The sequence below is a fragment of the Hemitrygon akajei genome, chromosome 3, assembly GCF_048418815.1.
Source record: "Hemitrygon akajei chromosome 3, sHemAka1.3, whole genome shotgun sequence".
Taxonomy (NCBI): Eukaryota; Metazoa; Chordata; class Chondrichthyes; order Myliobatiformes; family Dasyatidae; genus Hemitrygon; species Hemitrygon akajei.
Window position 1 is genome coordinate 132935155 of NC_133126.1, and position 20881 is coordinate 132956035.

At 41.9% G+C, this 20881-nt stretch overlaps 1 protein-coding gene across 5 annotated transcripts in view; it reads right to left on the reverse strand.

Moving 5' to 3' along the window:
• LOC140725409 (HEPACAM family member 2-like) overlaps positions 1-20881 on the reverse strand; it is a 70475-nt gene that overhangs the window by 43991 nt on the left and 5603 nt on the right. The window contains exons 3-8 of one of the 5 annotated variants that reach the window (XR_012098342.1): positions 20374-20466; positions 19190-19552; positions 16652-16933; positions 15754-15841; positions 3347-3490; positions 2221-2755 (exon numbers count right to left, since the gene is read on the reverse strand). Coding sequence is in view for 4 of the 5 variants with exons in the window: in XM_073040839.1 (XP_072896940.1) it covers positions 14463-14523; positions 15754-15841; positions 16652-16933; positions 19190-19552; positions 20374-20422 (843 nt within the window). In the remaining variant the exon portion in view is untranslated. Of the gene's footprint in view, positions 1-2220; positions 2756-3322; positions 3491-9742; positions 10216-13712; positions 14524-15753; positions 15842-16651; positions 16934-19189; positions 19553-20373; positions 20467-20881 lie in introns of those variants that run through there. The other 4 variants (XM_073040841.1, XM_073040840.1, XM_073040839.1 and 1 more) reach the window with 4 other exon arrangements.

Below are 20881 nucleotides of genomic sequence, written 5' to 3' on the forward strand. Positions count from 1 at the left end.
GCATATTGAAATCCCCCATGACTATAATAACATTGCCCTTTTGGCATGCATTTTCTATCTCCCATTGTAATTTGTAGGCCACATCTTTGCTGCTGTTTGGGGGCCTGTATACAACTCCCATCAGGATCTTTTTATCCTTGTTGTTCCTTAGCTCTATCCACAATGATTCAATAGCTTCTGCTCCTGCGTCACCTCTTTCTAATGATTTGATTTCAATTGTAACCAACAGAGTAATGCTGCCCCCTTTGCCTTCCTGCCTGTCTTTTTCATACAATATATATCCTTGGACAATAAGCTCCCAGCTATAATCTTCTTTCAGCCATGATTCAATGATGCCTGCAATATCATACATGCCAATCTGAAACTGTGCTGGAAGTTCATCTACCTTATTCCATATACTATGTGCATTAAAATATACCATCTTCAATCCTGTGTTGACCCCTTTCAATTTTGTCCATCTTTTATGTTGCAAATTTACTTGTTGACTGCAATTTTGCCCGATCAACAGCCTCTCCTCACCACACATTTCTTGTGTTTGTAAACTAGCTACCTCATCTTTAGCACTATTATCCACCTTTCCTACAATACTTGCATTGATCTATTTGCAGCACAGGACACTCGTCACATCATGCTCAGCCTTTTGATTCCTAACTTTGTCTTAGGTCTCACCAACATTTTCCTCCAGAACCTCTCCACTGACTGTTCTGACAGTTCTGGATGCACTTCTCCCAGTTGTAGTCATCAGGGACACCGGAGGCCTCCCTGCCTTCCCACATCCTGCAAGAACATTCCACTATCCTGCCTGTCATCTCCACTGTCCTAGCTGAGCAGATATAAAGAAGGGAAGGAATAAAATACTAAAACAAGAGCTTTTCTTTTCTTTGCATTTTCTGACTGAAGTCTCACTTAATAAATGTGTGTTCAATAGTAAAGTGTAACCAGACAATTTAAAGTACAGACTAAATTGAAAAATGCTAATTATTGAATGGTTTAAAAGTAACTGTCATTTATGTTAAAATGCTACACTCTCTTTTAATATGCAATTATATAACCTATAGGAAATCTGGACATCCTCAATGAAAATAAGCAGTATAGGAAATATTTAGATACTTGAATCTGGATAGAATGAAATACTACATACTGTATGTAAATAGAATCAATATCTAAACAAAAAAATATTGTTTCAGAATTTACAATGTGATGACATGATTGTCCATTCCCCACGTTATTTGATTTACCTGAATTCCAGTTCTCAGTATATATATTGCCTGAGCATTTACTTTTCTCTGGGCTAAATAAATCGAATCATTCTCAGTGAAGTGAAGAGATCTCTCTCGGTAGTTTCAATTCTTATTCTTGCATCTAAGCACAGTAACTCTGGCCTTCCCGGACAAAGAAATGACCTGTATGTATCTCCTCTGTGACCTTCTTTCAGAATCAGTTGTTTTAATGACAACACCTCATCCATCTAAACTCGAAAGAATAAGAGCTCATTCCATTCAGCCTCACTTCAACTAGTTCTTCCCGGATGATCAATCTGCTTTGAAGAGCTGAATAAAACGTCACTTATTGTGGTGAATCCAGTTCGTATATACTCTGCAGTTTCAATGATGGACTAGACCACACCAATTACTTTGATTAAATAGGTGAAATGTCAAGGTAATTATCCTGTTAACAATATATATTACAAATCACACCAATATTTTATAGAGAAAATTGATTGTGATTCTGTTAGTATTGCATCATAACTAATGTTTTAACATCAATTACAAATTCTTTATTTAATTTGAAAATTAATCATGTTTTAAGTTTCATAACCAGAGATTCTTTTCCAACCCTAAGGCAGCAATGAAGAAATCAGACAGTTACCTAATTATTGCCTTGTAAACTCTACATAGCTTTTGACCAAATCTGGAACCACTGATCTGATTTAGACAGTATTCCCACCAGCCTGTTTACTTCCTGTGTGACTGGGTGAGGGTTTTGAGATGCTGGTGCTTTTAATCCTTGCTCCACTTCTAAGGGATTTCATTCCTCACACTTTATCTTTTAGCATTGTAAATCAATTCATGGAGCTTGCAACCAGGCCAAAAAAATCAATGGACTATTGTTGTCTGTGTTTTTTATTGTCACGTGTAATTATAGAATTCCAGAGTTTTGATTTTATTATGCAGAATTAAGTTAGTCCATACAAAATACTGCAAGAGCTTTTGTGCCGATATCAGTTCACTGCTCAAACTGCACCCCTCACAGAAGTCAAAGTATTTCTTCTGTTTGTGCTGCTCTCTAACTTCTGTGGGATGCTGGCCAACATGCCGTGATTGTGCTGGGCAGGTCTGGTCGTGCACACGTGGACTGTGCTTACAGATGTACAGACCATATTCCAGCCTGGAGCTCCCACCTCAGAATACCCTCATCTGTGAGTTCTGAGCATGAGCTGGAGCTAAGCCAACCATTATGGGCACTATGGCCTTGCACTGACTTGCCCTTTTATTGTTCAACATTTTGTTTTCTGCTTTTCTTTCAATTCTGTAAAACTGTTTCCTGCCATTGAGAAACATTTATAATTTTTGGCCCAAAACGTCGAGTGTAATTTTTTCCATAGATTCTGCCTGGTCTGCTGAGTTCCTCCAGCACTTTGTGTGTGTTGTTCAGATTTCCAGCATCTGCAGATTTTCTCTACTTTATCAGTTTCCATCTTTTCCAATGAATGTAGTTAATTAGGTTCATGAAATCGATTTCCCAAAAATAGATTCTAAAATAACATATAGGGCAGTGAATGAGCGATACAGGGAGGTTGCTACATCTAACCTGTAATTCATCTTAAAACGTCTACATTTATTGCAGCCAGATTTATCAATTAGGTTTCCCACCTCAACTAAAATAGAGGTAAAATTATTTCTGTTTGAACATAATTAACAGTAGTTTGATGTTTTGAGTATTCATCACTTTAAAAAGAATAATTTCTTTGCCTGTGTTTTTTGGAATATATCTCATTATCCAAGATATTCAAGAACATTGAAACAGCTGGAGCCACCTCTGAGTGTCAGGGTCAGGGAATCAGTGTGCTTCCTTCTCACCACTGACAACTCAGTTTGCTTATGAAACAGCCATGGAATTGAGGTACTGAGGTTGGTGGAACCTGCAACAGGTTAGTGCACCTGTAAAGTGACAGGATAGGAAGCAGGTTTTTTTCTACATGGTTTTTAAAATGTGCCAATGTATTGAACTTCAATGACAAATTCTTGTTGCTGTTTGGTTTGTTGCAGAGAACATGAACTTTATTTAAAAAATTGTTTAATGCTTTTTCTAAGTCAGGTGTTCTGATTGCAAGGATCATACTTACAGAAAAGAAAGGCCATCACACATGTTCTGAATCAAAAGTGCTGCAGCTCGCAAGAGCACTAAAACTTCTAACAGGATTGGAGAAGATCACAAGACCTGTGGTTGAATATTTGAATTCTAAGCTATTCATTTCATCTCCACTTTTCTGAAAAAACAATAATCATGTTTATGCAGGATCTGTTGACTGTTCTTAACATTTCCAAGTATTACCATATTGTAGTGTAAGGGAACAGCAGAATAGCGATAGAATCACTGGGGTGGTTAAGACTGGCCTTGGTTCTCCAAGTCTCATTAGAAAAATTGGGTTTGGTTTCCAATGACTTGGAAACACACAAGTGCAAAACAAAAAGTAACACAACATTATTTAGATGAGCAATTTTATGGTGTAGTGGAAGACAGCAGCCATACCTCGGTAAAGCATCTCGGCAGATGGGCCAAACCGGGTGAGGGTAGCCGATGGGTCTTCCACCCTCAGTGAGGTAGGGGATCTGTCTATCCCAGCGCGTGGTCTGGCCCTGGCAGATGGAGTTGGGGAGACTGATTAATGGTCCAGTGGTCAAGAAGGCAGCCCAGCAGGCATTAGTGGAGCGCTGAGAGCACGATAAGGCACTAAGACGTTCTAGTCATCCACTGCAAGAGATGGTGATCTCTTTAAACTCACCAGGCAGAAGGCAAAGGCAAACAACTGCTGTAATCTGCCAAGCAGATGATTTCCCAATTTGTCAGAGGTGTGTGGAGGGAAATTGTCTGCCAACTAGAATTTCCAAATGCGACCTAAAGCGAGTGGAAGACAGGTCCCAAAGAGAAGTTTATGAGTGGGATTTATATTTTATAGAAAAGGTATCAGCAGAAATCAGCGGTGGAACAGGTTATCTGCACAAACACATATATAGGAGTCACAGAGGGGCTGGTGGATTTGTGAGTAATGGTGACAAACATCAGTTATTTCCACCACAGGATCAGCATCACTGCAAAATATTCTCTGTTCCACTCCCACCCTTGTGCAGTGTTGGGATCAGTGAAGGAGGTTAGTCAATAACAAAGCCACTTTCTGCTTATAATTCCCTTGCTCAAATGTTCATATGAAATCAACATCTGACAGTTTTGATCATGTATTATCACAAAATAGATACGTAGCTCCTAACACAAAAAAGATAAACAATTATTCACAACAAAAATCAATTCATTATAAGTAGTAACTCATGTTAATACTTCTTAAAAATACTATTTCATACTATATATTGCAGTGAAACTTAGGTTTACAATTTCCCAAGATTTGATAGGACAGAAATCAATGCCAGTGAACATCTTTTAGATGTATACATTTAGGATCAAAACATGTAGGAGTACTATTGGGTCATTCAGCCCATTGAATCTGCTCCACCAATTCATCATGGCTTGCCTCCACTTCCCTCTCAACCCCATTCTACTCCCTTCATCCCTTTCATGCCCTGACTAATCAAGAACACATCAATCTCCATCATAAATACACCCAATGACCTGGCCTCCACAGCCAGCTGTGGCAATGAATTCCATAGATTCATCACCTTCTGGTGAAAGAAATTCCTCCTCATCTCTGTTCTAAATGGACATTCCTGTATTCTGAGTTTGTGCCCTCTGGTCTTAGACTCACTCACTATAGGAAACATCCTCCCTATATCCACTCTATCTAGGCCATTCAACATTCAATAGGTTTCAATGAGATTTTGCACAATATTGTATTTGGCAACGTGGAGTGGAGAGCAAGTTCGTAAATCTGGCGGGAGCAAATGATGTTGGGAAAGGCAAACATGGGGCGTTGGGGAGGGTGTGGTACAGGTCCCAGAGAAAGTATCCCAGGAGCACCGGTGCAGACACAGCCAGCCCTGAGAAATCAGGCAAAGTCTTTTCATTCAAAACAATTGGTTTATTGATAGTTACAGAATGTCTCTCTGGTGCTTCCCACTCCCTCCCATCACTCTTTCTCTTTTCCCCACTGCGATTCCCCTCTTAAAGTTTAAAGAATTTTTATTATGAAAGTATAACTTACAACTCTGAGATCTGTCTTCTTCAGACAGCCACAAAACAAAGAAAAATATCAGCCATCCCACGGGTAAAAAATAACAACCAGGACATCAACCCCACCCCCCACGCGCAAAAACAAATCCTGCAAACGGCAACAAGAACATCAACTCCACCCCACACAGAAACGACAACAATAAATAACAAGATAAAACACAATATAAAAACAGAATCAAAAGTTTCCAAAGTACAGTCCAGTTCATAAAGCACAGATGCACAAACTTTGCACAATCTTTCCACTGGGGAGAAGGGGTAAGGAGGAGAGGAAAGAGAGAAGAGGAGGAAGAGGGGGGAAGAGGAAGAGATCACTCAAATGCAGGGGCCTTTCCTCGGAAGCAGTGAGCAAGCGGGAATGACACCCTCCCCCAGCAGCATTGAGCCAGGCTGGTAACGGCACTCAACACTTGCTCACTCTCCATATTTGTCTCTATGTTTTCAGTCTTCCTCAATGCTTTAATCGGCAAGAAATGGAGTCGATCATGGGCTTGAACCCATTCCTAAGCTTTTTTACCCCTTCCCACTCAGTCCACCAAAGAGACCCATATCAGAATCAGGTTTATCATTACTCAAAAGTTTCATGACTTTTAATTATTTTGTGGCAGCAGTACAGTGCAATACTTAAAATTACTACAGTATTGTGCAAAAGTCTTAGGCACCCTAGCTGTATATATATGCATAAGATTTTTACACAGTACCGTATATCTGAAAATAATTGTTATCCTCATTGAAATTATTGGCTAGTTTACATTCATATTTGATCTTCTCCATCTTTATGGCTTTTTTTTAAAGTTGCCTTCCATTGGTTTTTAAATTTCCCAGTTCTCCAACTTCCCACTAATTTTTGCTGTATTACATGACATCTCTTTTTCTTTTATGTTGGCTTTGACTTCCCGTTGGTTGCATCATCCTGCCTGTACAATGCCATTTTGGGATTTATCTATCCTGCATCTTCTAAATTCTTCCCAGAAACTCCAGCTATTGCTGCTCTGCTGTCATTCCAGTTGGTGTCCTGTTCCAATCAACTATGGCCAGCTCCTCACTCATGCCTCTGCAATCCCTTTACTCCACTATAAATAATGATATATCTGACTTTAGGTTCCCTCTCAAATTGCAGGGGGAAATACTATATTATGATCACTGGCTCCTAAGGGTGTCTTTACCTGAAGGTACAAATCAAATCTGGTTCATTACATAGCACCCAATCTGGAGTAGCTGTTCCTTACTGGGCTCAACCACAAGCTGCTCTATAAAGGTATTTTGTAGGGATTCTACAAATTCTCTCTCCAGGGATCTAAAATCAGCACCAATCTGATTTTCCCAACCTACCTGCATGTTGAAATCCCCCATTACTATCTTAACATTGACTTTTTGACATGCATTTTCTGTCTCCAGTTGTAATTTGTAGTGCACATCCTGGCTACTATTTGGAGGTCTGTATATAATTCCCATCAGGGTCTTTTTACTTTTCCAGTTTCTGAACTCTACCTTCAAAGATTCTACATCTTTCCATCCAATGTCGCATGTATGGATGTGGCTGAGATGCATTTGTGGTTTGCGTCTAGGTTAGCAATCCATGTAATGGATTAGAACTAGGGGACATAGCCTCAAGATTCAGGGGAGTAGAATTAGGATGGAGATGAGAAGGAACTGCTTTTCCCAGAGACTGGTGAAGCTGTGGAATTCTCTGTCCAATGAAGCAGTGGAGGCTACCTCAGTAAATATATTTAAGACAAGGTTGGATAGATTTTTGCATGGTAGGGGAATTAAGGGTTATGGTGAAAAGGCAGGTAGGTGGAGATGAGTCCATGGCCAGATCAGCCATGATCTTATTAAATGGGGGAGCAGGCTCGATGGGCCAGATGGTCTACTCCTGCTGCTATTTCTTTTGTTCTTATATGTAATGGATTCAAAGGTGTTGCAATGGAACGGGGTGAACGTATACGCAGGACACAGACATGGAGGTAGGGTAATGTAAAGTGTTGATTAATGGTTACAGGGAAGGCCAGTGAGCGAGGACTAGGCAGAGAAAAGCTGAGCAGCGAGGAAGGCTTGACTGGGGATCGAACCTGGGTCACTACGGTGGAAAAGCGGCGTTTAACCACTGAGCCAACTGAGAGCGTAAGTGGGCGGCGGAACGAGGCAAAGCAGAAATGCAAACCAGGGTGTGAGTGTGGCTTCAGGCTAACAGCAGGCGGAAGGATGAATGGGAAGGCAGGAGGCATGCAACGCTCCTATTAACACAGAGAGACAGAGTTCACACCAGCAAACAAAAGTGCGGAAACAGAACTTGAAATTCACAATACTAGGCGGCCGAGAGACAGGGTTAACACAGGCAAACAGTGCGGAAACAGAACTCGGAATACACAGTTCTAAGTGATCGAGAGACAGAATTAACACAGGCAAACAGAGGAGCAGGAGGCAGGCAAAACTTTTCTTGACATGGCGTTGCTGGAGCTGAACGGCAAACAGGAGACACACGACAGGCAACACTTATCTTGACATGGAGTGTAGAAAGGCAAGCAGCAGAAAATACTTTTCTTGACACAGAGAGACGGAGTTACACAGGTAAACCTCGGTGCTGAAATAAAACTTAAAATATACAATCCTAAGCGGCCAGGAATGTTCGTTACTGCACTGACTGAAGCAATGGTCTGGCAACGAGTGGATACAAAGCCAGGGTTTTTATAGACAATAGACAATAGGTGCAGAAGTAGACCATTCGGCCCTTCGAGCCTGCACCGCCATTCTGAGATCATGGCTGATCATCTACTATCAATACCCAGTTCCTGCCTTGTCCCAATATCCCTTAATTCCCCTATCCATAAGATACCTATCTAGCTCCTTCTTGAAAGCATTCAGAGAATTGGCCTCCACTGCCTTCCGAGGCAGAGCATTCCAGACCCCCACAACTCTCTGGGAGAAGAAGTTTTTCCTTAACTCTGTCCTAAATGACCTACCCCTTATTCTCAAACCATGCCCTCTGGTACTGGACTCCCCCAGCATCTGGAACATATTTCCTGCCTCTATCTTGTCCAATCCCTTAATAATCTTATATGTTTCAATCAGATCCCCTCTCAATCTCCTTAATTCCAGCGTGTACAAGCCCAGTCTCTCTAACCTCTCTGCGTAAGACAGTCCGGACTTCCCAGGAATTAACCTCGTGAATCTACGCTGCACTTCCTCTATAGCCAGGATGTCCTTCCTTAACCCTGGAGACCAAAACTGTACACAATACTCCAGGTGTGGTCTCACCAGGGCTCTGTACAAATGCAAAAGGACTTCCTTGCTCTTATACTCAATTCCCTTTGTAATAAAGGCCAACATTCCATTAGCCTTCTTCACTGCCTGCTGCACTTGCTCATTCACCTTCAGTGACTGATGAACAAGGACTCCTAGATCTCTTTGTATTGCTCCCTTACCTAACTCTACACCGTTCAGATAATAATCTGCCTTCCTGTTCTTACTCCCAAAGTGGATAACCTCACACTTATTCACATTAAACGTCATCTGCCAAGTATCTGCCCACTCACTCAGCCTATCCAAGTCACCCTGAATTCTCTTAACATCATCACATGTCACACTGCCACCCAGCTTAGTATCATCAACAAACTTGCTGATGTTATTCTCAATGCCTTCATCTAAATCGTTAATGTAAATCGTAAACAGCTGTGGTCCCAATACCGAGCCCTGTGACACCCCACTAGTCACCACCTGCCATTCCGAGAAACACCCATTCACCGTTACCCTTTGCTTTCTATCTGCCAACCAGTTTTCTATCCATGTCAATATCTTCCCCCCAATGCCATGAGCTCTGATTTTACCCACCAATCTCCTATGTGGGACCTTATCAAATGCCTTCTGAAAATTGAGGTACACTACATCCACTGGATCTCCCTTGTCTAACTTCCTGGTTACATCCTCGAAAAACTCCAATAGATTAGTCAAGCATGATTTGCCCTTGGTAAATCCATGCTGGCTCGGCCCAATCCTATCACTGCTATCTAGATATGCCACTATTTCATCTTTAATAATGGACTCTAGCATCTTCCCCACGATTGATGTTAGGCTGACAGGACGATAGTTCTCTGTTTTCTCCCTCCCTCCTTTCTTAAAAAGCGGGATAACATTAGCCATTCTCCAATCCTCAGGAACTGATCCTGAATCTAAGGAACATTGGAAAATTATTACCAATACATCTGCAATTTCCAGGGCCACCCTAGGATGCAGACCATCTGGACCTGGGGATTTGTCAGCCTTCAGTCCCATCAGTCTACTCATCACCGTTTCCTTCCTAATGTCAATCTGTTTCATTTCCTCTGCAGGTTTAGATGGTGTCATAATCAAAGAGCCCAGGAGAACATGGGGAAAATGGAATTATGAGAATAAGAGGAATTAAGGGTCAGGACCGTGACAAAAGGAGGCCATGTACTGTATCTAGCAGTGGTGCTCACAGAAATGGAACTCGCAGGGCAGGAGTGGCCAATTTCGGTGACTATTGTCATGAACAAAACAATTTTTTATATTCTCTTTGTGGAGTGGGTGGTCATTTCATCTCCAACCTATATGCAGGTGGTTATGAGGTGTCCTGGTTTTCCCTGCCAGGTTAAGACTGGGGAATTCATTGCTTGGACCAGCTACCAGTTGGTCATGCTTGTGATCAGCCAAAGATGCTATAGAGAAATGAGCTGTCGTTCGTAAGTATGGTCTGTGGCATTCCACTAAGCGTTGGTGCATTTTGTGCAGGAATGTGAGTGTTCCAGGTAATTCTTGGAGACGATCATCGGGTGTTACGATTTGTCATTCGGACATCTAAAAAAAAGACACTGATGTTGAAATACTGTAGAACCACTGCAATCCCTTTGTACATCAAGAGAAAATAATACTTTAAAATCATCTCTCGAAAAATCATGGATAATCATGTAGAGAACAGGAGGAGACTTTTCCACTCACAGCTGTATTGGACCCAGATATGAGGCTTATAAGTAACAATGAAGCATTTGCAAACATATTCAGTCAGAAATGATTCTGAGCTCTGGACCTTCATAGAATTCTTTAGCCAATTCACACCATTGTGATATCAAGAAGAGTTTTATGCACTGGATGCCAGAGATAAAAGCTATGGAACATGATGGCATCCCAGCTGTAGTACAGAAGATTTTACTTATTTTCTTGCCTCTAGTCAAGATTCAAGATTGTTTACTATCACTTCCTGTAAACAGTTGTAAGTACAAAATACTGCAGCTCCAAAAAAAAAGCCACAAAAGAATGCAGTAATACTAGAAATACATTAGAAAGCTTACATACGTAGATAGAAATGTACTGTATAGATATGTCCATAAAGTGACACTAGTGTGTACATAAGGTGTATGTAAGCCATCCTAGTACAGTTGCAAGGTAGTGTATTCCAGATTCATCCAGATGTGCACTTGAGTTAAAATTGCAGAGAGTCTATGAACCAAGTGGCAGTAAACATGATTGATAGAGACAGATACTCGATGGTCTGTATGGACGTGGTGGACTGAAGAGTCTGTCTCTGTGTCACATAACTACACTGCCGTAATATAAAAATATCCAATTAATTAGCCTGCCAAATAGCACGGGAGAAAACCAAAGCATCCATTGGGGACCCACACCGGCACAAGTAGAACATGCAGACTCCACACAAACAGCAATAGAGATCAGGACTGAACCTGGGTCGCTGGACCTGTGAAGGAGCAGCACTGCCCATTGTGAGGGCCAGAAAGGGAAATTTCACACTGGATTAAAATCCTGCAGGTAAAATATAAACAATCCAATGCTGCATTTGTGAAAAGACAACAAGAATGTTCATCTTCTCGTGCTCTGATCACTCCTTAGAAAAGATATGAATACCAGTCAGTATTCCAAATGAAATCCAACATGCAACAAAGTTCAAAAGTAGAGACAGCTGAGATTCTATATGATACCTCAGTTTTGTATGTTTCTGTTTTAAGTGTTTATATATGTATATATTATATTTTATAAATATTTATATATAATGAGAACATGACGGTGCAATTTCAAAGGTTTTAACATTAAAAGAATTATGGTTTTTAAAAAATAAATTATGTATTTATTTATTCATAAACAAGGCATTCAAAAATATTTATTGCAGCTTGTTTGATTTTAATCAGATTAAGCTAGAAGATGAAGACTTGTAAATAATTTCCAATCATATTTTCAACTGTCCCATTTGCTTAGTAATTGGAATATTGTAAATGAATTGCATTAATTGTTTCTGGCCTAATATGTCATGTTTTCCATTTTACTGAAGACAAAGTGGGACTTTGTCTACAAATACAACATCAAGTGGAGGACACATGGTGTCAAATTAGGAAGATATTTGATCAAGACCTTTAAAAGATTCTGAGGAATTCTTGCAGGTGACTGAGCAAAAGTTAAATGTTATGTTTTTGTAACTACAAAACATAAAAGAATAAAGAAAAATAAGGCAGGAATAAATGTGTCTGTTTCGTGCTTACTTTAGTAAGGCATTGTCAGGGTCCGGTCCGGTCTGGAATCCGCGTTCCGGGTCTCAATCCGGTCTGAGTGCTCCTGACTCTGGGTCTTCCAGTTGTCCCTCCCGGCCCCTTTGAGCCTGTTAAGTTCATCCTGGATCAAGGAGGCACACCTGTGGCCAATTCGGCTGCAGGTGTTAATATGGGGCCGTGGGACAGAGACCGGGTGGGTGGTCGTTTTGTTCTGTATCCTGTTCTGCCCTGGTTGCCGCCCTGCTTGGAATCCTGGCCTACCCTGGTTTCTGGACTGTTCTGTATATGCTCTATCTGGTTGGTCTTGTTCCCCTGCTTCTCTCCGGTGCGATGGTCCCGCGGTTCCGCCTTATTCTCCTTGCTTGCGCTGCCACGCTGTCGGTTGCCTTTCGCAATTTACCAATGTACCCGGTGGATCACTGCAGTTTTGCTGCTTACCCTGGACCCAGCTTCCTACCCGTTGCCTCCGTCAGGCGGATCTGGCCGGACTGCCGCTGCCTGGTGGAGGTTCTGCCCCTTCCTACCCGTTGCCTCTGTCGGGCGGATCTGGCCGGACTGCCGCTGCCCAGCGGGGGTTCTGCCCCTTCCACCTATTGCTCCCTAAGGGTTGTGCCCCGCACCTGCCCAGGTGTCTGCGACTGGCCCAGGCCTCTGCGTTTTCTGCTTGGGAGGCGGCCCTGCCCGGGATCCATGCGGCCCGCCCTAGGGACTCCTACCCTTTCGCCCCTCGTTTCCCATGGATTGTGCCCCGCACCTGCCCTGGTGTCCGCGACTGGCCCAGGCCTCTGTGTTCCCGCCTGGGAGGCGGCCCTGCCCGGGATCCCTGCGGCCCGCCATGAGGAATCTGCCTGCCTGCCCCGAACCGTGGGATCTGCCTACCTGCCCCGAACCATGGGATCTGCCCGCCTCGTCTGAACTCTGGGATCCTCCTGCTTGCCCGCCCCGTCTGAACTCTGGGATCCTCCTGCCTGTCCGCCTCGTCTGAACTCTGGGATCCTCCCGCCTGCCCGCCTCGTCTGAACTGTGGGATCTGCCTGCCTGTCCGCCTCGTCTGAACTCTGGGATCCTCCCGCCTGCCCGCCTCGTCTGAACTGTGGGATCTGCCTGCCTGCCCGCCTCGTCTGAACTCTGGGATCCTCCTGCCTGCCCGCCTCGTCTGAACTCTGGGATCCTCCTGCCTGCCCGCCTCGTCTGAACTCTGGGATCCTCCTGCCTGCCCGCCTCGTCTGAACTCTGGGATCCTCCTGCCTGCCCGCCTCGTCTGAACTCTGGGATCCTCCTGCCTGCCTGCCCGCCCCGTCTGAACTCTGGGATCCTTCGGCCTGTCCGCCTTGTCTGAACTCTGGGATCCTCCTGCCTGCCCGCCTCGTCTGAACTCTGGGATCCTCCTGCCTGCCTGCCCGCCCCGTCTGAACTCTGGGATCCTCCTGCCTGCCCGCCTCGTCTGAACTGTGGGATCCTCCTGCCTGCCCGCCTCGTCTGAACTCTGGGATCCTCCTGCCTGCCCGCCTTGTCTGAACTCTGGGATCCTCCTGCTTGCCTGCCTCGTTTGAACTCTTGGATCCAGCCCCACTTGCATTAACCCTTAAATGCCATGGCATCCCCATCCTGTCCTCCCCCTAGTACTTCAGTGCCTGCGTCCTGCGTTGGGGTCCATCCGGCCCCCGTTCCTGACGGACATGTACATATGACGTGGTGGCCAATCACTTAGTTCTTACATATAACCCGTAATGAATTTTGTAAACAAAGAATGTTTAATAAAACAATGCATACACACAAACACAAAATACTATATAATAGAACTAATATATATAATCCATATCATAATAGATTTGAAGTTGTCTTATTCAGGCCTAACAGTTTAATTGCTGAAGAGGATTTCTTACTCTCGAGGGATAACTTTTTTCCTGACGGGGGAGGTCGCTCAGCTTGGCAGGTGAGAGTTGTGGCTGTGAAAGAGTCTCAGGTTATGGGGCCTCCTCCATGGTGGTTCTAGGAGTTGACTGTAGGACTGCAGGAAGTGGTTCTGACAGCTCTGGACACCTTTCTTCTCCAAGATTCTCTTGTCGTCTTTTGGACATGCTGGCATCCTAAACAGTACATAGCACGCTGCCTGATCTGCTGATCTATCCCAGGCCATCAGACAGCTTTGATCCAACACTTTCATTTTGTCCATGCCTAGATGACCAGCATGTAGCTCATCTATCACTTTATCTCTCAGCTTGGATGGTACAAGAACTCTCAATCCAAACATAAGGTGACCCCAGTCAAGGGCAAGTTCATCCTAGTGCTGGTTAAAATGGGGGAACTGGAGTTTCTGCTGTATAGTCCAGCCATTAGAGTGCCCATTTAGACCTGAGACACTGTGGGGTCTTTTCTGGTTTCCCTTTGGATCATCTCTGCTGTAATAGGGAGACTGTCGATTTGCGATAGGAGAATATGTGAAGAGGATTGTCCTCCTGTAAATTTTTCAGGTATATCCTTATCCAGGGTAAATGCTACAAACCATCAGCATTTCCATGATTAGTTGTCCTCCTGAATACGATCTTATAACATGTCCTCCAATAAAGAACCTACGTCTGCATTCGTGCTGCTATTAGTGGAATTTCTGTTGATTGAAAATGGACACTAGTGGTTGATGATCAGTGATAAGGGCAAATTCTCTCCCATACAGGTTCTGGTTGAAATGTTTTAGACTCCAATCGTTGTCAATCTGTGCATAATTATTCTCTACAGCAGTAATGGAATGTGATGCATAGGCTATGGAGCATTCACATCCATCATTCATAGGATGTGACTTGACTATACCTATACTATAATAAGACATACCAGAGGCAGGCTTCGCTGGTTGATATGGGTTACAACATAAGAGTACAGTGACTGATGTCACCATTTCCTTTGTCTTTTTGAAAGCTACCTCACTGCTTTGTCCATTGCCATTTCTTCCTGATCTATAGTAATGAGTTCAAGAGGTGGAGAACAGCAGCCAGGTTTGGCAGGGATCTGTTATAGTAATTGACAAGTCCTAATAAGGACCTCAAAAATGACATGTCCTTTGGCCTGGGGAAGGCACCAGTGCTTGTATTTTCTCAGCACACTTGGGTAATCTTTGTACGACAGTAGTGTGACCTCAGTAAGTGATACTTGATTTAAAGAATTCACACTTGCTGCGTCATACTCTGAGCCATAATCTTCTAAATTTTTTAACATTACCTTGTGATTTTGGGGATGTTCCTTGTCATCCTTTTCAGTAACACTGAGTGTCTGGTCAGCCTTGCAGCACCTGGTCCATAGATTCTGGACATGGTGTAGGAGCAGATGCTACTCCAAAAGTAAGCCAACTACATTGATAAAGCCCTTGTGAGTGTTGATGGTAAGAAACAATTTAGACTCTTCTTCCATCTCAATCTGTAGGAAGGCTACAATTTTCTTAGGGCCACTGCTAGAAATGACCTCTGAACTGTAGTGTATCTAGGAACAAGGAATCACCACCAACATCTTCTGAATTGTCATACTTAATTATGTTTATGCTGTCTTTTTCACTTTGTGCTCTTATTATAAGCAAAACTTCAATGTCTGAAGTTTAAAATGTAATTGAGTATTACAATTGAAAAAAAATTCTCAGAAATCAGTTACGTAGCCAAAAGTCCGTGCAATTACGAATGTAATACCAGACCATTGCCAGAAGAGACACCACACATCAGCCACATCATTAATACACAAATTATTTCATAATTAATTGATAAATTATCCTAAAATAAAGGAAATCCAGGCTGTGTGAGCTACAGACCACTTTGTTTTCTCTGCGGGTCATACTAACCTGAGCAGTGACACTTACCGATTAGAGAAGCATTTTACAAAAGCCAACAATGAAATTGCCATCATCATCATCAAAGGAATCAGGATCATAAGATAATTCCTTTTATCTGAAAATAGTTTAAAGAACTTAATGAGATAAATACACTATTTAGCTTCTTAAGGTCAAGTGTACCACACATTCAGTTCAATAATATGGCTGTTCTCCAGCTCCTATTAAAAGATTAGTTTTTCCAATGGCTTACATTTTAAAGTTGTTTTATATTTTCCTTTTCCTTTGATCTGTGGTTCCACATCTTAAAAGCATACTGTATCAATAAACATTAACTGTTATTTAGGCAGCATATGTGAGAAGTGACAGAATTAATGATTTAGGCTGATCAGAATTCATCAGAGCTCTAATGTTAACTCTGTATGTCTAACCACAGATGCTGCCTGACCTGCAGAGTATTTCCAGCACTTTCTATTTTTATTTTACATTTCCTGCATCTGCAGTTTCTGATTTGATTGTCAGTGATTCTGTTTCCTCATTTATGGTTAAATTCTGCTAAATATTCTAAATAAAGATCTACATATTTGTCACATGTACATCAAAAAGTAGTGAGATGTGTTGTTTGTGCCAAATCAAATCAGCTTGGATTGTGCTGGGCAGCCCACAAGTGTCAATGTAGCCAGTCCACAACTCACAATCCGTAACTGTCCATCTTTGTAATGTTAGAGGAAACCGGAGCACTCAGGTAACCCACGTGGTCACAGGGAGAAACACAATCAGCATTGTAAGGCGATGCACTAACTGGTTAATATTGCTCTAATTGTTCAAAAAAATCATTACATGTTTCTTATCTAGTAGTAAAAGTTCACATCCTTGCTATCAACTGCAAAGACAGTATTATGTAAAAGATCAATGTCCAGTTTCTCACCGTTCAGATTTCTGGTGTTACACGAGTTGATAGATATCTCACTGCTGGATGCATTACTGATGGGATTTTTTGCAATGCACCTGTACCCATGTTGTTCATCTTCAGTAGCACAGTCTATCACAAGACTTGTGTTTGTATACGTCGCGATGATAACTCCAGAAAAGGATATTTTCTCCCAGTAAATCATGACTGCCTTTGCATTGGAGACGGAGCAATTCAAAGTGATATTTGGTGCATTCTGACCATGACTGAAAGTCTTTGCTACAGGCTGAGAAACTGGTTCTGAAATACATAAATGTAAGAGGATTTTTAACTGCAATTGATGCGATTATTTTCTCAACCATTTTCATACATTACTACACAATTGCATGTTTTTCTTTTAGGTTTTATGTTATAAAGTTATAAACTTCAGCGCCTACAATATAGAATAGAACATGCAACAAGGACAATGTTAAATAGGTTGATATGCTGGAATATTTTAATGTTAAGAAAGAGGATGTGCTGGAACTTTTGAAAAAGTCCCCAGCGCCAGATAGGATACACCCCAGGTTAATACAGGAATCAAGGGAAATTTTGCTGAACTTTGGCAATGATTTTTGCATCCTCAATGGCCACAGAAGACTAGAGGGTGTAAAATTTGATTCCTTTTCTCACAAAAGGTAATAGGGAAAATCCTGGGTATATAGGACACTTTCATCTTATGTCAGTGGTGAGCAAACTTCTGGAGAGGATTCTTAGAAACAGGATTTATAGCATTTGGAGAAGCATAATCTGATTTGGGATATCAGCATGGATTTGTGAGGGACAAGTTTCGTCCTTGGAAATATGATGGAATTCTTTGAGGCAGTGACAAACCAAACTGATGAATGTAGAACAGTTGACAAGGTTCTCCATAGAAGGCTTACTCTGAAAATTAGAAGGCATGGGATCCAAGGAAACTTGGGAGCATGGATACAGAATTGGCTTTCCCACAGAAGGTAGAGAGTGGTAGTAAATGAAATATATTCTGCCTGAAGGTTGGTGGGCAGTGGTCCTCTACAGGGATATGTTCTTGCACCCCCGCTCTTTGTGATTTTTAAAAATTTAATTGAATGAGGAAGTACAAGAGTGAGTTCGTAAGTTTGCAGATGACACGAAGGATGGTGGTGTTGTGGATTGTGTAGGAGATTGTCATTGGTAACAATGGGACATTGATAGAATGCAGAGCTAGACTGAGAAGGGGCAGATAGAGTTCAAACCAGACAAGTAAGAAGTGTTGCACTTTGGAAGTTCAGACATAAACAGAATACAAGGTTAATGGCACGATTCTTAGCAGTGTAGGGGAATAGAGAGATCTCAGGGTCCATGTCCATAGATCGCAAAGTTGCCGCACAAGTTGATAGAGTGGTTAAGAAGGCATAAGTTGTGTTGGTCTTCACTTGACGGAGGATTGAGTTCAGGAGGCTTGAGGTAATGTTGCAGCTCTATAAAACTTGGTTGGACCACACTGATTATTGTGTTCAGTTCTGATTTTCTTTTTATAGGAAGGATGTTGAAGGTTGAGAGTGTGCAAAGGAGATTTACCAGGATGCTGTCTGGATTAGGGATCATGTCATATGCGGATAGATTAAGCCAGCTCGAGCTTTTCTCTCTAAACCAATGAGTATGAGGTTGTAACACACTGCAAGACATGATGGTAGAGGCAAAAAAACTAGGTACATTTACGGGACTCTTAGATAGGCACAGGGATGAAAGAGAAAATGGGGGGTTATGAGGGAAACAGGAGTTAGATTGACCTTAGATTGGTTTAAAAGAGTGAAAAGGCCTGTACTGTGCCGTGCTGTGTTCTATGTTTTCATACAGGTCCAAGTCCTGATATTGAAATTTGGGAAGGGATGTTACATACAATCGAAGTTTGTATCTACTTTCCCATGGGATTTGATAGACTGGATTTAGACATATGCATTTCCTCAGTCCAGTTGTTGCACAATTTCTGTGATTGTGATTTACACGAACACATACAATTATGTTCTGCCAATGAAATTCTGCTTCAATGGAGAACACAAATATAACCGCAACACAGTATTTTGATTACCTATTTCATGAAGAAATCTTTCAGTGCAATGTTGAAGGGATTTCTAAATTTCAGCTCTGTCCTACCCGCTTGGTATATCTCAGTTGATCTCTCAATGTAAGAATAGTATAGTATTTATCTTTCTATGACTGAAATGCTGTATTAATACTTCTTATGCAGAGAAATGCTTTGCTTTCTGTCAGGAGAACAACGATGCCTTTATCAAAGTAGAATTGGTACCAGATATGATTTCACAATGACCAATTTGTTAAACAAGAGATAAAGAGGTTCATTTCTTATATTTAGTTTACTTATTCAGACTCCTTAAGGTCGCACTTAGTGAAATGCTTTCTTGCTGTCAAGGGTCATCACACAACTCACTTCTGCTCTTCATATAGTTGACCTTGACCAAGGGCTGGAACTTGAAAATACTTAACTTTCTAAAGATACTGGAACTATAAAAAGTATGAGGAATGAATACTTACCAAAGACTTGAATCGTGAAAGTACTTTGATCATGGTTTTTCAGTTCTACCCCATAGTAGTCGGTTCGTATTTGATACTCTCCACTGTCACTAACTTGTATATCATATAACACCACCGATCCATTTTTGATTGTAGTTCTGTGTTTATATTGTGGATGCACAATATGCAGATTGTCTGGATTATTGGATGTCCATATGAGAATGCTAAGGAGCTGTGGAAATGTTAATCTAAAGGTAACATCATACTGATCTTCGTTGCTTTGGTGCTCTATGGGGAACATCACGGTTTGTCCTGCAGCAGCGTTATTGACAGTACCAGGTCTGGCATACAATGCCCCTCTGCACACCAAAATTAGATGGAAGACTGGAAAATAAACATAAATTCGAAAGTACTGTAGACACTGGAAATCTAGCATTGTTAACCATGATCAACCAGCTTACCTTGAAGCACAATAGTACACGAAGTAGTGTGTTAGTGGTACTGAAGTTTCAAGGACTATATTCACTGCACACTGGAGCCAGTCAGCAAAGGACCATTTTCCCAAGCATGTTGGGTTGAACTCCACCTGATGCCAGGATGGGTACTAGAAATGAGCCTCAATCTGGACAAGACACCTGCTGGTCAAAGAGCCACCGGCACAATGATCAACAAGGTTGGTTGAAGTACAATCCCTGCTCCAACCCTCTTCTCCAATTGTACTCTTGGCAGTGACAGGATCATGTGTGTCAATTTGAGAGATTCATAAAGAAAAACAAAATGCTGTAAAGGACAGTGGTTACTGGGAGTGAATAGAAAGAAATCGTGTCCAGCTACCTGAACAGGGGCAGAGAAAATGTTTGATCACTGAGATAAACTGCCCACAGCTAACTTATTGAATAAAAATTGGTAAAGCATCTCTTCTGAATGTCATAAAATAAAATAGAAATACTGTAAATGTTCAAAAGTGAAGTAGAACCAATGGGAAAGGGAAAAAATAAAACCAGACAGCAAACTTCTTCTCAGTTGCGGTCTGTTCAAAGTGAGGGATGCTTGGTATTTACACCCTGCACACGTGTTGTCTGACACTGGTGTTGGGCACATCGTCACAGAAAAGAAATTCAGAATTATCATCAGGTCAGCATTTTCTTGATGTGTTTGAATAATGCACAATGTGTTTTACAGATTCCTCAGTTGGTACATGTTACCTGAAACAAGTTTGAAGATGTTGATGTTTAATGTCTCTGGAAGTTCCATAATGTGTCATGCACCCATTTCCATTATGGGAGTGTGAGGTGGTCCTAAAAAAAAGAACAAAATTTGAGATTCAATACTCAGTATTGGGCTTCCAGCAAATACTAGCCACATGAGTGTGAGTAAAGCAGGTTTATTTTATCTTCTTCATCATTAAAAAGACAACTTGTCAGTTCTCACGGAGGGAAGTGCAATCAAAAACAGATTATCTGTTCTTGATAACGTTGTTGAAAGCTAGTAAGCTCCTCACAGCTCCCCAGAGCCCTCGTTTCAATTCTGGCCTCAGGTGCTCTGTTTTCCTCCCCATATCTCAAATGCAAGCAGATCAGTAAGTTAAATAGTGAAGTTCCCATAGTGTGTAAATGACTGGCCGAGCCCGGGGTGTCTGGGTGAAAGGGTGGTGTAGGGAAGAGAAGGGAAAAGGTAGATGAGAATGTGGAGTGAATTATATAAATGCAATTA